The sequence below is a fragment of the Leptodactylus fuscus genome, chromosome 2 (genome assembly GCF_031893055.1).
Source record: "Leptodactylus fuscus isolate aLepFus1 chromosome 2, aLepFus1.hap2, whole genome shotgun sequence".
Taxonomy (NCBI): Eukaryota; Metazoa; Chordata; class Amphibia; order Anura; family Leptodactylidae; genus Leptodactylus; species Leptodactylus fuscus.
In genome coordinates, this window is record NC_134266.1 from 119,953,179 (window position 1) to 119,970,250 (window position 17,072).

At 42.3% G+C, this 17,072-nt stretch overlaps 2 protein-coding genes across 2 annotated transcripts in view; both read right to left on the reverse strand.

The window, feature by feature from the left end:
* Positions 1-202: 202 nt before the first annotated feature.
* Positions 203-7,804, reverse strand: LOC142194994 (zinc finger protein 706-like). The gene is made up of 4 exons (XM_075264453.1): positions 7,649-7,804; positions 6,533-6,674; positions 4,276-4,383; positions 203-2,003 (listed from the first exon to the last, which is right to left on the reverse strand). The coding sequence occupies exons 2-3, from the start codon at positions 6,662-6,664 to the stop codon at positions 4,288-4,290; spliced, it is 228 nt and encodes a 75-aa protein (XP_075120554.1). The 5' UTR covers positions 6,665-6,674; positions 7,649-7,804; the 3' UTR covers positions 203-2,003; positions 4,276-4,287.
* A 3,925-nt stretch (positions 7,805-11,729) lies between these two features.
* ZMYM4 (zinc finger MYM-type containing 4) overlaps positions 11,730-17,072 on the reverse strand; it is a 63,836-nt gene continuing 58,493 nt past the window's right edge. The window contains exon 26 of the mRNA XM_075264473.1: positions 11,730-13,567. Coding sequence (XP_075120574.1) covers positions 13,363-13,567 — 205 coding nt within the window. The 3' untranslated portion in view covers positions 11,730-13,362. The remainder of the gene's footprint in view (positions 13,568-17,072) is intronic.

Consider the following 17,072-nt stretch of genomic DNA (forward strand, 5'->3'; position numbering starts at 1 on the left):
ATAAATCCAATAAAGGCAGTATCTAAATGGTAAATGGAATATGTGGATTGGCTCCATTTCACTTCAGAAGGATGAAGAGGAGGATATTATTGATGCAAGAGTGTGTCTAGTTATTTGCAGCATTGTGTCCGATTAGTCTTTGCCTTTAAATATTGATAGGGAACACAAAAATATTTACAAATATGAAAAACTAACTCCAAATGAAATGTTTATTAAAGATTGTTACACAAAATACTTTAACATAAGCATACATAGGAAGTTATAAAGGTAAGTTAACGGCTCAAATCCTTGAATATTTTGAAATTTTTTGGCATTTATTTGAGGGCTCATTTTTAACTCTCAGCCAATGGATTCTAATTCTTCACATCTTCCTCCAAAGTTTAAGAGAATCTGTCACCAAGTAGAAACCAAGGTTATTCTCATCATTCTCCTGAACAAGTCAGTGTTCAAAAGATTATAGGCAAACGGATTCTCCAAGTGGGCGGGAACCTTTTTTCTTATAGTAAAACATAAGGTTACCATTTACTTAAAGAATCAGAGCTAGCTTACAGGGATCTTACCTTTTTGAAGAGATGGATGGATTTTAAAAAGAAAAACCACCACAATGATCAGGCGAACAGCAAGAATAAAACAATGTATTTATTTAGCATTTTCTATTTGGTGACAGGTCCTCTTGAAACAAGCAAAAGATTGAAAAGGATGCTAAGCAGAATATTTAGAATAGGGGATACAAATGCAATTATGATAAATAACTAGAGCAAAAGGTTAAGTCTGGATTACCCGATTTATTACAAACTTATTATGCTGCCAACTGTCATCAAGACCTGCAAAAATTTGTATACCTGAAGGCTGATGGTGTGAATAATAAAACTGTCAAAAAACCCACAAAAGTAAAAACAAAATAATACTAGTAATAATGACCAGCATAGATATTATCAAGTGGTTTTCACCTCCGGTAGGGCTGTGAGATCAAGGTATTGTGCAAAGTGTTCTGCGTTGGCACAGTATAGCAAGTTCACAACGATTCATACATGTGATGCAATATTGGATCAGATTTATAAACAAGTAAAAGGGCAACTATGAAGACCTGAACCGGAATGCAAATAAAACAAAAAATATATTGCTCTGACTTAATAGAGGAGTGGAATGCTCTGCCATGACCAGGAAGTAAATATTTATGAAGCTTTTGGTTATTCTGATTATTAAAATGTACCTCTAATTATAAAAACTTTTCATAAATGAATGGTGCATGTGACTATAATAATCTTTGTAATTTTAAGAAAATCGGTTTGCTTTTCCACCTCACCTTCACTCAGCCTGTTTGCCTACATACAGTCAATATCGGTATCCAGCTCACACACTGAACTCCAAGGAGAGGGGAGGAGGAGAAGAAAGCTGTTGATTTATTGCCTCATTCTGTGCAATGGTAGACTTTTATCCTGACGCACAGTAGTATTTGAAGAGCTAGCTTACAGTATACCAGAGTTTAGTAGCTACATTTATTGGTATATCGTTTCCAGCACCTCTTCCTCCCCCCTTCATACACTAATATGTAAAAAAAGGAACCTCAGCTTGATAAAGGGAGAAGGAAACCTATTTCCTTCTACATTACAAATTTCATCTGTAGTATTCAGTTATGAAAAGTTGTTTGTTACAATTAGAATTCTGCATAAAAACTTTTTACATAGCGTTTATGAAGCTTCATGAAATACTTAACCGACATTCTTCAGTTGTGGTCCATTCAAAGCGAGAAAACCAACCACTGAACTGTGTAAACAAGGGTTAGAACAGCTCCTTTTGGTGAATAATAATCTCACGTCTAACGGGATATGAAATCCACACTGTGAAGAATTAGTTGCTGCAGTTTCAAAGTCTGGATACTCTCATGTTACTTATCTCCAACTTAACATAATGTAGGTAGGTGCGCCCAGACTTATGGAATAAATGTCTTTTAAAGATGCTCAACCCACTCCATTCAGTGCATTCATCAACTGGGGATATACCTAGAAAAATGGAAGAAAAGAAATTTCCATGATTTTCCACATGTTAACCCTTATAAGCAAAAAGCAGAACTTCTCATCACTAAGGGAACATGTGAGAGAAATGAACAGAAAAAATTGCAGCTAAATACAAATCGAATTACCAGCAAGTACCATTTTTTCCCCCCTTCATTCATCAGCACATGGATGGAGGCACCATAAAAAGAACACAATAGAAATCACATGCATAGGGAGGGATCACCACTTAAAGATTTTCTCCAAGGAGAACTAGAAGAGATGCAACCCCACCAGAGAGTCCTCAAGAACTTAAACCCGGAAGTGTTTTGGTTTTGTCTAACTGAGGCAATCTCTTCCCATCAACAAATAGAAAGAAACTTGGTGAACGAACCCAATCTGCCTGGTGTAACCTCACAAGCTGAAGAATAAGAAATGGCAAAAGCCTAACCATCTAGCATAGTCACTTTTGGTAGCTGTGTAGCTAAAACAAAACTTGTAACTCATCTCTCCACTTTGAGGAGAGGACTCTGTATACCAGAAAAGATAGCATCTGTCATCTGGAGATCCTGACCACCTGAATAGTAAGTCAGTCAGTCAGGTACTTCCTTCTCCACAGCAGCGCCTATCACGCTGTACAGTGTGAGCGGGGAGAAACGCCCCCTCCCCTCCTGATAATACTCATCTATGGACGAGCACTGTGAGCAGAGGGAGGGAGCGTTCCTCCCCGCTCACACTGTGCAGCACGATAGGCGCTGCTGTGGAGAAGGACGTACCTGACTGACTGTCAGGAACACCCATCTGACTGTAAAGAGCTACGGTACCAGGACCGATAGCTCTTTACCCAGGGTACAGATCGGGAAAGCCGACAGTGCGCTGAATTCAGCGCACTGTCGGCTTTCCAGTAGTATATAGTACTCCCTGTGCCCCGGACCTTGAAAGGTCCTCTTTAAATCATATTGGGAAAAAAAAAAAAAAAGAATTCATACTCACCTGTCCCCGATGCTCCTGTGTCCTCCCGAATCTTCTGCTGAATGGGTCTCTTCCGGAGTTCTGCTGAAGCCACTGATGGGCCTCAGTGGAGATGTGACTGCTGAGGTCAATCAGCGAATAGCATGTAATGTCTCTACCTGTGACATAACGGGTCCTCTTCCTGAGCACTGCTGAAGCCACTGAGACCAATCAGCAGAATTCCCGAAAAGACCCAGGAAAAGCCATCAGAGCAGAAGAACCAGGAGGACACCGAAGCATCAGGGACGGTTGAGAATGATTTTTTTTTTCCAATCACTCAAGTTGATTTAATAGTTAAAAGGGTTTTTTTTTTCCCCCTGGCTTCCCTTCTTTATTGCTCAGCTGTCCCTTTGCCACACAGTTATAGTCATTATTGAAATCCTGTGTTGCGCTGCACTCGTCAGCACCCTCTTCGTTCAGGGCCAGTTTTCGTTTTGTATTATTATTCATTTTTCTGTTTTATTTGATATAAAGAATTTATAAAATAAATAAAAGTTAAAAGGGCTGTCCATTTTGCCTAGGAAACATCGCAACCACTTAAAAGAGTAAGATGAATAGTTCAGGTAAATATACAAAAATGTATCATATTTGTCAGAGAAAATGATTCTCTCTTCTCTTATTAGCTCCTCTCTTTCCTCCTAAACTGCTCAATTCACTGCCAGATCAGTCTTCAATCCATGCCAGTGTTGTGTGACCGTTTGGGTACTCCGTCCCCCATTCCACTTATAATATGCGGAGACAAAACAATTTTTCTCTCCGTCGATTTCGGGCAGAAACCTGGCGGACCCCATTATAGTCTATAGGGTCCACAGGATATTTTAGGATACCCAAGTGAACCTGTACACTAGTGTGAACCTAGCATAAGGAATGAGTAAAAAGCAGGAAAACACAATCCTCCTGGAACATATAACAAGGAATTTCTATGTCACCACAGCTTTTCCTGCATCCTTACTGCTGTTTGATGCTAAAACAAGCTGAAAATTTGATATAAAAGCAGTCTTCACATGAGTGTATTAGGTCCAAAGATGCACAAAGAATGATGACTGCATTTTCTAGATTGAACACTGAGCTCGGACCTGGACTCCTGGCATCATAGTCATCTAGGATACTAGATACTACCTTCTTACAAAGTTACCCATATCCCTTTGATATATTCATTTGTAAATAAAATAAGCAAACAAACAAACAGACTGTTATTCTGTGGATAGGTCATCAGTATGAAAATTCAATCTGAGGCCAGAAAACCCCTTTAAGAAATGCTGTGACTAACCGGTATTTCCTGTTATGCCTGCACATCTGCTAGTTCTGGAGGCATTGGACATTTAGGGTGTTTGCTTTCAAAATGTTGCTTGAAAGTTTTGGGGTCTGGCATCTGTGTCTGGAGGAAAAAAACATTTGCAAGTCAAACATGCATGGAATTTTTTTAGCTCTAAGGTCATATGCATTGCATAACCAAGAAAAGACGTGTAACATTAACTGGGTGAGATGTACCATATTTACTGATCAATGTCTGACCTTTAGGACACCCACCAATAAGTAGAATGAACGGGCTTCAGTACTATTACAGAAATATGATCCATCCCTTCATATCTTATCTGCACAGGAACATTCTAGACAAACTGAGGCTTAAACACGTGAATGGACGAGGTTTTAGTTTATTAAAACTTTGGCTGACTTCTCATGTGTATGGACAGCTTTAGATTGGTGGATATAAAATTTTAAACTTCATATAAAAATGTTGTCGGTACAAGGGACATTTGTGGCATTTAACCAACTCTGTGAGTTACACCTTAGACGCTGGGTATCTGCAGCTATGATATGCTATTAAGGCCCAGTTCCTAGAGTTGAGCCAAATACATCTCACCGTACAAATGCAGGGACCTATTGATCCAGCATATAGCATTACCTAACACTGTCTGAAATCAACGTATGTGTTGAATATATCTTCCCCACCATGTGTATTGTTAAAGAGGACCTTTCATGAGTTGAGGCACATGCGGTTTTATAAACCGCTGGAAAGCTGAAGTCAGCGTACTGTCGGCTTTCACAATCTGTGTCCCGGGTAAAGAGCTATCAGTGCGGGTACCGTAGCTCTTCACAGTCAGAAGGACGTTCCTGACACTCTGTCAGGAACGTCCTTCCTCACGGCAGCGCCTATAACGCTGTACTGCAAGACCGAGGAGGAATGCCCCCTCCCTCTGCTCACAGTGCTCGTCCATAGACGAGTATTATCAGGAGGGGAGGGGGCGTTCCTCACCGCTCACACAGACTGTCAGGAAAGTCCTATTGACTGTGAAGAGCTACAGTACCGGGACCGATAGCTCTTCCCCCGGGGCACAGATCATGAAAGTTGACAGTACACTGAATTCAGCGCACTGTTGGCTTTCCAGTGGTCTACAAAACCGCATGTGCCCCAACTCATGCCCCAGGTCCTCTTTAACTGTACCACATTGCTTCACTTCCTGAGGTTTAACTTCCTGTACAGACATGTATTAAATTAGGACAAATTGCATATGACATTTAGTCTTTTTTTTTTTTTTTTTACAAATTGTTTTACTCTGCTTACAATTTTTTTTGGTGTTTTTTATTGCCATACGTAACTTTGTTACATATGTCACTTGTCAGAGAAACAACTTTGAAGTCTTATCCAGCTAGTTCACCAGGGGTGGGCTTCCTGGAATACTGTTTTTGCAACTCAGACCCCTACCATTACATGCCTGTGGCACCCTATAAATTGAAAGTTGATTTTTCCACTGCTATGACATTACTTGAGCGGCAAGAGCAGTGTCCCCAGGGCTGACAACCCACACCCCAGTGCTTCAGCTGTCACATTCACATAAAACTTCAACTTGATTTTGTCCAGATCTAGAAAAATGACATGCATAATACAGGTATGTTTATATTTTGTTACATATTTACTTTCAAACAAAATTACTCACTGGCTTTTTTCATGAAATAGAAAAGCTTTGCAGCTTCTGCCTGGCCATGGCAGGGTCAACTATTTATGAAGGAGATGGGCTGTGGAGAAATACAGCCCTGCAACCAGCACCATTATTTCCATTTTGGAGGCCAATTTGGGTTAGGACCATAAAAGAAAACAGCAATAAAAGTTGAATTTCTCACCAGTAAGATTGCATTTCGACACAAGAAAGATATATTCACTAGGTCATTAACCAGCCCTACAGAAGAATAACAGTAAGGCTAAGTTCACATCCGCACAGGACCCTCTGTCATTCAGATCCATTGGAGGACCCGGTGGCAATAACAGTAGTTACCCGCGGACCCCATAGACTATAAGAGTCCACCAAGTGTCTGTGGTTTTTATACTGAAACCGGCAGAGAGAAGCGTCCTTCATGCAGGATTTTCTCTCCACTGATTTCTGTCAGTTCCTGCGGCTGACACGCCAGCACAGATGTGACTTTAGCCTTAATGGTTTGGTGGTGGTAGCTTCCTTTAAAATTACCTGGCCATTTACACTGGATTGAAATGGGAAAAGTACTTTAATAATGGAGGAGGGCCCCCTTACCCGGCACACAGGACACGTGAAGACTAGGGCTGCTTTAGCTGCAGCTTTCTGGTCACTTCCATGTTTCTTCTTCTCTGCCTGCTTCTTGGCATTCTTCTGTTGAGACTGGATCTTTTGCTGCCCACGAGCCATTACACTAGAACTGATAAAAAAAAGAACAAAAGTGTTTTGTTTTTTTTAAATATACACACAGCACTTTATATTAAACATTATTACAGAGGCTGCTATCAGTTCTGTGCTGAGGGAATATGGTAGAACTTAAAGGGGTTTTCCGATATCATCAAGAATTTAAAGACAGGGAATGTTCTAAAACAACAAAAAGACGGTTTACACACCTGGTCTTGTTTCTAAAGCTGCGGTGAGGACATCTCTGACGAATGCCCATTTTTGCCATGTGGTGTGCTTTTATTAGGTGCGCTTTGTGCAGATTAATAAAAGAATGGCCACCTACCCACTAAGGCCTAACTCACATCTGCATTTGGGTTTCTGTTCGGGAAGTCCGCTTGGGAACCCCCTGAACAGAAACCTATCTACATAAAAAAGTGGTTACCTAAGGAAACTTGCGGACCCCATAGACTATAATAGGGTCCTTGTGGTTTCCACACAAAACATGGGAGAGAACAGTGCTGCTTGCCAGACTTTTCTCTCCACATGTTTAGTGCGGAAAGCAAGCAGAAAACACACAGATCCCATTATAGTCTATGAGGTCTACAGGTTGGCTTAGGTAACCTCTTTTTTATGTGAATAGAGCCTTAGACGTGACGTCTGATTCTGGCAGTGTATAAGCAGTAGTGTACCTACATGGCTTTTATAATGACTTTCATTCCCACAAGTAGTAGTCTGAGTCTAGGGACAGACCCCTGGGTGCACCTATGGGTGCTAGAATGCTCCTGCAGCTCCCATGCTGTGTCTTCAGCTCTCTCCTAAGCACAGCTATTACACGTATTATTAGCATTAAGGCGGTCTTCAGTATAGCACTGAACCATTGGCACTATGGTCCTCAGCACTGGCCACCCAGAAGTCAGTAAGTGCCTCTCCGCAACCTAACACTGACTACAGCCGCTGCCAATCCATCACCGGGCCCACCACCCCAGCAGATCTTCCAGCCCCACATACCTCTCTTTCTCGTTTGCACACCACCGAACTCCCTCAGCGCCTCCTCTGTCACGACACACCAGTCACGCGCTGTCGCGACTCATAGGCGGCGCTCACATCCGCCTTTTTCCGGCTGCGTCCAGTTTCAGTATTACGCCACTTCCTACACAAAGACTGCCTGTGCTGTCGCCAGGCAACGACGCCAAAGCACGCAGGGCACGTGACTTAAAGGGACCGTGCACCTAAAATGTGCTGAAAGGCTTTCACTCAGCAGCTCTGTACCGTCTATTAAATAGCCAGTAAGCATGAAATAAACTCTATTTCATGCTTACTGGCTATAGGTCTGCTTAATCTGAGTTGTGGCCATACCAGGCCACCAGGAACAGCCATGAGTTCACACAGAGTGGAATCCACTTCAAAATCTGCGTCAAAAATGCCTTCCAACCTTCCCATTCATTTCATTGGGAATCGAGAGCAGATTTTATCCTATAGATGATTTTGTTTCTTGACCTATCTTCAGACTCTGCAGATTCTGACCTGCAAACTCCATTGAAATGAATAGGAGACACAAAACATAAAAAACATAGGGTTTTGTTTTTTTGCTGCGTTTTTTCTGCCTCCCATTCATTTAATGGTTTACCTTGTAAGGCAGAATCCATCTGAAGGCTGAGGCCCGACGGCAGAAATGCTGCTTTTCTTGTTGCAGATTTTGCCACATTTTTTTGACCCAAATCCAGGAGTGGATTTAGTAGAAGGGAGAAGTATAAGGACCTCCTATGTATTCCCCATTCCATTGGTAGCCACTCTTGGCTTTGGCTCAGAAAACTTGTTTCCGCAACGTGGGGCCTTAGCCAAAGATAGGTCATGTTGATGCCAAAAAGGAAAGGTGTCGGCATTTCTCTGAAGTTAATAAAGTACGGTATAACTTTTAATCCATCAAAAAACGCGTTTAGTTTTTTTTTCAGTTTTTTCTTTTCTTTCTTCTTTCATTGCATGTATCTATTTTTATTTTTGATGGATTAAAAGTTATATTTTATTAACCAGTGAGATGCTGGCTTGCTTTTCCTTTTTTCCATTGCCTTACCTCACTCTGGGCCCATTCACGCAGAGGGCGGATTATGGTGCGGAATAATCTGCCCCCTCACAATGGTGGTCTATGGAGACCGCCAGGCTTTTTTCTGCTAGCAGAAAAAAGAAGCGAGCTGCCCTTTCTTCAGGCGGATTCCATGGCTCCCTGAGCCGCGGTGTCCACCTGGCGGCAGCAACCCCCGGACTCGGCCCACTCATTCGAGCCGACTCCGGAGGGGGAAACCGCGACAGTCGTGGCAGGCGGGTTTTGACCTGAGAGTGACGCGGCTCCCCGCGTCACTCTTGGTGCCAAAATCCGCCCCCCATATGAACTAGTCCTTAAAGTCCGAAGTAGCATGTGCACCCTGAAGCTGACATAATATGGAGGATCTGGAAATAGTGAGCTACAGAATTTTTTTCTATTTTGATAGGTCATGTCGCTTCTGTTTTTACTGAGCAAATCAGAGGAAAAAAATCTGCCTATCTCCTATTAAAGTGAATGGGAGAGTTGGGAGGTGTGTTTTGAAGTGGATTTCTCCTGTGTATACTGCTACGGGCTAGTTCACACGGGGATAGGTGCCGCGCATTTTGGTCCTGATTTTGACGTTGGAAGCCACGTCAGAATAGGACTAAAATGCACCTGTCGCAACTGTTGCAGCTTCCGACAGTCACGGCTTCCCACTCCAGAGTAGGCCTAGAAGAATTGGCCTAGTCCGGAGGGTGCTGCTGCGAGACGGACGCCGGAGCTGAATCAGCTGCGGAATCCGCCAGAAAAAAGGGCAGCTCGCTTTTTTTTTTTTTCATGAGCAGGAACATACCGCTCACAGAAAAAGGAAGCTAGCGTCTACATAAACCTCTACATAGTGAGGGGGCAGATTCTGAGGTGGATTCAGCGTCAAAATCCTCCCCCTCTTGCTCCGCGTGAATGAGCCCTTAGTGTAAACTTACTCTTCCTATTGTGTTTGGGCAGCAGAATACCTCCTAACGTTTAAAGAACTGAAGCCCCATAACTTTTAGAAAGGCTATTCTACACATACCTTTTGTATGTAAATCGCCTCAGTAGTTTTTGAATGATAGTTTTTATTTATATGCTAATTAGCCTCCAGCGACCACAGGAAGTCTCAGCGAGCACTCTCTCCTCTCTCTGCTATGTGTTGTGTGTGAGAGTAGGGAGATGAGTCATCAGCAGCAGCCTGTGCTAGAAATACAGCAGACTTCCGGGGTGCTCGCTGGAGGCTAATTAGCATATGAATAAAAATAGGCTCATTTAAAAACTACTGAGGCAATTTAGATACAAAAGGTATGTTTGGAATAGCCTTTCTAAAGGTTATGAAAGTATGTTTAGTTAAAAATGACTGTTCCCAATGATAGAGCTCTTTTAATTCTTAAAACTTGAAAGTGTGGGGTGTACATTATGCTTCAACACGTGAATGTATATAAAAATGTCAAAATAAAGGAAAAAGGACCTATTGTGATGCTGTTTGTGTATCAGATGATCATGGTCTGATTTTTACCCACTGGAAGTATGCAGAATGAATGACCGCAAGCAGAGATCTAGAATACCATTTGGAATTGATACAGAAAGTATATTGGAGATCAGGCACTTGTCATTTTCATTGTTCTTTTCCTATGATGAAGCTGAACATAGAAAACAATTCAATGCAAATTTTAAGCAAATCTAAGTAGACAACTGGTATATTGCAAAACAGCAGACTTGAAGAGGTTTGTTTCAGAAAAAAGTGTGACTAAAAATCTAATCTAAGAGGTGCCGCCTGATATGCACCCGACTTCCTAAAAATAGACGTTGAACATGTGCAGAGACTATTCATGTCACTTGTCACCATGCACACATATTCATAAAATCATCATAACTTTAGAGCTAAAAGCTTCACAATCCGGATTCCAATTGTGATGTTGTGAGGTGAATGAAGGAAGTGAACAAATGGTTTGATTGGGCACAGGGGTCACTGTAGGCAGTACAGGGGAGAGAAGATTTGCCTGTTTCACTCTTTCCCAGAATGATTGAGGAAGACTTTTCATGCTGGTAACAGCCGGGTTCATTGAGAGCTATGATTCTAGGCTAACCACGATATATGTTCTAGCCCTTGTCTTCATAGTTAGGAATGTTGGCTCAAGTTATCTGCGCTCCATTTTTCTACAATCGATAATATAAAAAAACAATCTAAAAATTCCATATGAAATTTGAATTTTCTTTTGAGAATTGAAACAGGTATTATTTTGCCAGATATGAAGTTTTAACAGCTTACAAGTTGCTTTTCTCTTCTTTTCATATAACTTCACAGTTAGTGGATATAGTTTAGACCAGCGCTTCCTACATGGACAGGTTCAGGTCTCAGTGTCAGCTTAGGCTGGGTTCACTCTACCCTTGAAATCCGTTATGAAGGAGTCTGTTAAAAAAAAAAACAAAACGGACACCTATAATAACATACATTAACGGATACTAACTGATGTTAATGTGTCCGCTTTTTTTTCTAGCTGCCCAGGGAATGCTTCTAAGATTTTTCCTTGGTACCCTGACACAGCACAACCTCCAAAGGATTGCAACCCCATAGGGTAATCTCTCCCTTTGTACCCGTCAGTCAGCACATGATTATTGAACTTGTTTTTGTCTTATGTTTATAAACTTTTTTTTATAAGTATTATGACCTGAAATTTAACTATGCTTTAAAACTTCTTACCATAACATACTTCTCTATCCTGCAGTCTAAAACAGGTCTTGCCTACAAAACTTGACAATAAGTTTACTGTTAGAGATGAGCGAGTACTGTTGGGATCAGCCGATCCGAACAGCACGCTTGAATAGAAATGAATGGACGTAGCTGGCACGCGGGGGTTAAGCGGCCGGCCGCCGTCAAAGCGGAAGTACCAGGTGCATCCATTCATTTCTATGGAGCGTGCTGTTCGGATCGGCTGATCCCAACAGTACTCGCTCATCTCTATTCACTGTCGTTTGGGACTTTAGCAATTATAATGAATATGTACGTGAAATGGAAACAACCAAGTACCAGCAGGTTGTTTTCCTCCGCACGGTAGCCACACAAATTTCTGCACATTAAAAACACAAATCAGTGATTTATTGTACAAGCAGGATAAGAACAAATACACAAAATGGGACTACTTTGTCTTTAATATTAAACTGGAACTGCTAAAACAAGAAAAAGGGGAAAAAGAAAATGAGTCATTACTACCCTTTAAAATACAAGGGGATAGGAACATAATACACTACAAACATGTCTGGGTCCCCTCTGATAGAAAAGAGTGTAATGAATTAACAGTAACATACAGAGTTCTTGCTGGACCCCAGCCACAAATCATTCTGGTGTGACTTGTGCTTGGGTGTCTGAGTTTTCTGTTATTTATAAACACTATAAAGTCCACGTTTTTCCTTCAGTTCTACCAATCAGATCCAAGTCATGGTTACTTATTCGTCTCTGGTTCAAAGGTCTAGAGGTGTTACTTCATGGTTTTGAGAACGTCCTTTCTAAGGTTTCTAATAGAAGATTCCTTCCTTTTGTTTGGAAAGCAGACCACAGTATATTAAAATAATCTGTTATGGTGGTACCAGTGACACCAACACTAGATGATGTACAGTATCTTCAGGATTATTTTATTACATCGCTACTCAAACCGTTGTATTGTTGAAAACACAAAATGTACACAAATGGTTTTTTCATTAAGCCTATATCTGCAGCAGTAACTAGTGGGGGTGAACACTGCACACTTTTTTTTTTTAATAGGAAAGGTATTAAAAACAAGTCCCTTGAGCTAACATTTGTCCCACTTTTCTAACTCCATATGTGTGGATATATATTTATATATATATTTAAAAAAAAAAAAAAAAAAAAGGGGGGGGGTGTGGGTGTGTTGTACATTATGGAAAAGAGCTCCAAAATGTTTCACAACAAAGCATTCTAATGTTCCAAATGAACGGGTTTCTGGGCCGAAAAACATACCAGTGTCTGCGCTCACAAACAATGGTGGTTGTGGTACTGCTATTGTAGTCTAATCTGGTCTAAAGAAAACACCACCTGGTTTCTGTGAATTCAGCTACATTAGCGCTGTGTGGCCTGCTGTGGTTATATGGAAAGGGAAACAAAGGAAGAACTGCAATAAGTGAATGGGTCACTTTAGCCAAAAAATTGTCCGGAAGTAAGAAGGTCAAAAGGGATTTCCAACGTGGTTTATACGTTTCAATAATATAAGGTAGGTGGCACCTCAATGCACCCATTTCAGTGTTATCCAACACAAGTATAGAAGAGACTCCTTTGTGAACCCTTTCTGCTGTTTCCTACAAATCTTCATCAGACATTTACACAGTAGAAAGAGCTAAAATTTGTCTCTCCTTTGCTCCAGTTAAAAAAAAAGAAGTTACAGTTCCTTTTAATAGTCTAACACCTAACTTTAGGTGTATGATCATAAGATCGTAAGAGTCATTTGCTCATCTCTGGGCCCATTCTTTTGCCGTAGAAATCCTGGACTGTCTAGTCCCAGCAGTTCAAGACTTCCATTGTCCATTTATACAAGGGGAAGGACTCTTGGGTCAAAGGAGGGCAGTGCACAAGTTCAAAGTGAAAAAGTGTAATATTCACAGTTTAGCGCTTGCCCCATTTTATTTCTGGTTTTAGAGTAGGGTATCTTGTGCCATTTTAATCAGACAGCTCCCCCTCCGAGTCCTCTTTTGCTTTGGTCAGCTCTTCGTGAACTTCTCTAACCATGAGAATACGAGTTAGCATGCTGTCCAATGTTCCTGGGTCAATGGGCATTGTGGAGAACCACATGGGGCTATTGGGTACACAAGAACGTTCTGGCTGAAGATAGAAGACGTCACTTCGCTGCTTCACACTTTCAGAGCTGTGGAGTGAGCAGAATAAAATCAGAAATTGTACTCAGCTATAAAAGAGAACTAACATTCAGCAATGTTGGCATCAACTGAAATGGTTATTTATTTATTTTTTTTTAAATCCTTTCAGGACCAAGAACATTACATTTTTCGTTGAAATAGAGACATATGCCTCCTTTTTACAGCAACTTTGTCCAATTTTTGTAAGGGTGTTCTGTGAACAATGACCTACAGGTCCACAGATATCTATGGAGTGTATTATACAAGAAATCAATAGATTGTGTAAAAGATAAATTCAATAAGATAACACCAGTCTTCATAAATCTTAGAGTAGCTCACTATGCTACTGCTGCACAGTTACCTCTATGGAAATTACTGAAAGAAAGTAAAAAAACAAAAAAACAAAACCAAAAACACATTTTTGTAATCCCTGTAAAATCGCTTTCTCGTGGTATTCATTTGGGGGACACAATGGCAACATGGGTATACGCCTAGCCACTAGGAGGCTACCACTAGGAATATCACAAAAGTGTCAGCTCCGCCCCGAGCTATATCCTTTCTTTATACACTATGCTAGCCAGTTACAATCGCAGCAGCAGGAAAGAAAAAAATAAAAAAAACACCAGAAAACACTGAACCAACAACCAGCCCAGAAAAGAATGTTGAAGAGCCCAGAACAGGAAGAAAAAAAGAGATTGTGCCCCTCAATGAATACAACGAGAAAGGGATTTTACATTTTTTATCCAATTTTCCCTTTTATATCATTAGGTGCTTTCAACACCAGCAAGCTATATCTTCCAAAAAAAGACCAGCCGCATCCCAATCGATGTGTCCAGAGTCTGGGAAGACCTAGAGGTGGAGGGGGCATGAAGAGGAAGGTCTGAAGGAAGGCTGCCCAGAACATGAGTCTCAGGAAGAGCAAGAATTGGAGGCATGAAAAGAGCAAAACACGCTGAAATCAGCTGGAGGAGGATGGCTGAAGCTTTGAACGATGATGGTGGAAGACAAAACTCTTTCCTTTAGTAGCCTCTGAGCTTCTCATGGCCCTTGCCAAATAGTCTGCCCAGTTTGTCCCAGGAGAGGGGAAGAGTGATGACCACCCTTTTAGAGATAGATTGCACATTCCATGACCAGCGAGCCGCCTCCAAGAGTACTTTGAGCTAGGTAGGCTGTAAGAAACCAGCACTTGGATGTCATGGGAAGGAGGGGGGGGGGGGGGGTGACTCCAGGGAAAAGGCCCTTCTGAGGCAATGCAAGATTTACAAAATGAGAAAGCTAAAAGGCAAGACTGAAGAGCGCAGCCAGCCTCTGTAAAAGTTGATTTGGAGAGGAAGTCCAACTTCTTGTACAAAGTGTCAAGGAGGGAGGCAAAATCCCCCAAAGGCAGCATAGTAGCCTCGGACAGCCAACCTATGGAGACAGCCACGGCAGGGGGTGTGGACCACAGGGAGATACACTGGTCTGGTAAGAGAAAAAGGACATCCAAATTTTTTTTGGAAGACAAGTAGCAATCCAGATGGAGCCATTCCTTCTTAAATATCTGGTCAAAGGCCCCATGGTTCACGGAGACCACAGGGGGGTTTCCACTGTGTCAGAGAGAGATCCTTCTGGACAGAAGATCATCTGAATGAGGTCCAGTGTAGTGGCTGATAAAGATGTGCCTTGCTGAAGATCCGAGCCAAAGTCCTAGGCATCCCCAGCAGAAACAAACCAAGCAGAGGGAGAACTAGTTCTGCCTGTGAGAGTGGAACTGCAACCCTGTCAGGGAAAACCCCAGAAGAAGGGGAGTAGGAGAGAGACTTATAGGATGACCACCTGGTTTGGAGTGTCCACTAGAGAAGGAACGAGTGTGGGGCCTGAGGGGGCGACCTGAGGGGGCCTCAACTGAGCAGCAATCTGGGAAGGCATCCGTTCCAAGGTCTCCACCACAGACGGGGTTAAGTCTGGCAAAGCTGCCTATAGCCTGGATAAGGGAGGCTGCCAAGTCCAGAGAAGGAACCACAAAAGGCGTGCCAGTGGATCCTGGGTAGCTTGTGTGACAAGAACTGGTTGCAGATGGGTCAGGCTAGCCATATGACAGCTTTCTTTTACAGTACCACATGTATAAAAACGTGGCAGCACCGGCCCAGAGAAAGGTGGGACTCTTCACGGGAGGCGAAAGGGTCCGCAGAGGAGAAGGTAAGTAGCCCAAGGGCTAGCCTACTGGCCATCAGGGAGTGTCCACCTGCTTCAGTAGAAAAGGCTTAAGGAAAACATTTGTTTTTGTACTGTGTTAGCCAGTGGGTATGAAATATAAAAAAACAAAAAGCTTGAGAGTCTTCAGTAGATGATACCTTTTTTAATGGCTAACTAATAATGATAGATTACAAGCTTTCGGGATAACTGATCCCTTCCTCAGGTATAATATATCTCAGGTATAAATATACCTGAGGAAGGGACCAGAGTTATCCCGAAAGTTTGTAATCTACCATCATTATTAGTTAGCCATTAAAAAAAGGTATCAACTACTGAAGACTCTCAAGTTTTTTGTTTTTCTTTTATATAGAAAAGGCTTCGCAGATTCCTCAGAAGCTGCGTGCCACCAGGTTGGCTTAGGTGCTCTGGGAGCAGGAAAAACCTGCTCAATGAGGAGAGAACTGGTGAAGAGAGCTCCCACCAAGATTCTCAAACAAGGAAATTGGAAGAAGTTAAAAAAAAGTCTACCCCTGGCTAAAAGAGGGCCAGGAAGCCTAGGGAAAAATTGGGCCTAAACCCTCCTAATTTTGTCTGGGGGGGTTAAGTTAGAAGGTGTGAGAAGGTGACAGGCAGAGTGCCGGATTCCCGCTAAATCAGCCCCAGATTCCTGACTTATGTGTGCTCCAGTGCTGGTAAGGAATAGGTTTTAGCCCCAGGTGTGGGTCCTAAGACTCGTTACTGGCCCATAAAAGGTTGCAGAACCTGCACTTCAGGACAGATCCTAGTTGGAAAGGAAGTGCCTGGATCTGTCCTGACACTGAGAACCTTGTGATACAGTACAGTGTTAATTTTTTTGGTTGATTCATGTGACTGATAATAAGCGCTCAGACGAGCAGGATTTTGTTTGACTTTATTTTCCATGAACGAAGGCCGTATTTTTTTCAGTTTTGTGCCTGACATAAAGGTTTATTTATTTTTCTGTTTTTCGTAAATAAACCGCTTTGTTGCAAGATTTGAGTCCCTGTCTCTGACTGGTTGGGTCCGCACTACTGCTTCTACCAAGCTACCTTCCCCACAGAAGCGATGGCTGGTGTGTGCTACCGCTGATGCAGATGGTGCCATAGAGGCCCTGGAGGGGAGGAGCCTAGCCATGGCATAGTCCCAGCTGAAGTAGGGGACTAAATTAGTAGGCCAGAGTCGGGGAAGCGGCGCCCTGAGAGGCTGGGAAAGTGGACAAGGACCCCAGGGCAAGGGACCAGTGAGAAGCGCTCAAAAGAGCCCAGCGCCCAGAGGGTGGGTACAACTAGTTTGGTGTACATGGTTGATGACCGCCCCCCCTGC

Excerpts from the sequence above, each read along its gene's own strand:
- LOC142194994 (XM_075264453.1), bottom strand. The coding sequence starts at position 6,664 with ATGGCTCGTGGGCAGCAAAAGATCCAGTCTCAACAGAAGAATGCCAAG. Across the intron at positions 4,384-6,532 it reads TCACGTGTCCTGTGTGCCGG|ACACAGATGCCAGACCCCAA; the intron begins GTAAGGGGGCCC and ends TTTTTCCTCCAG.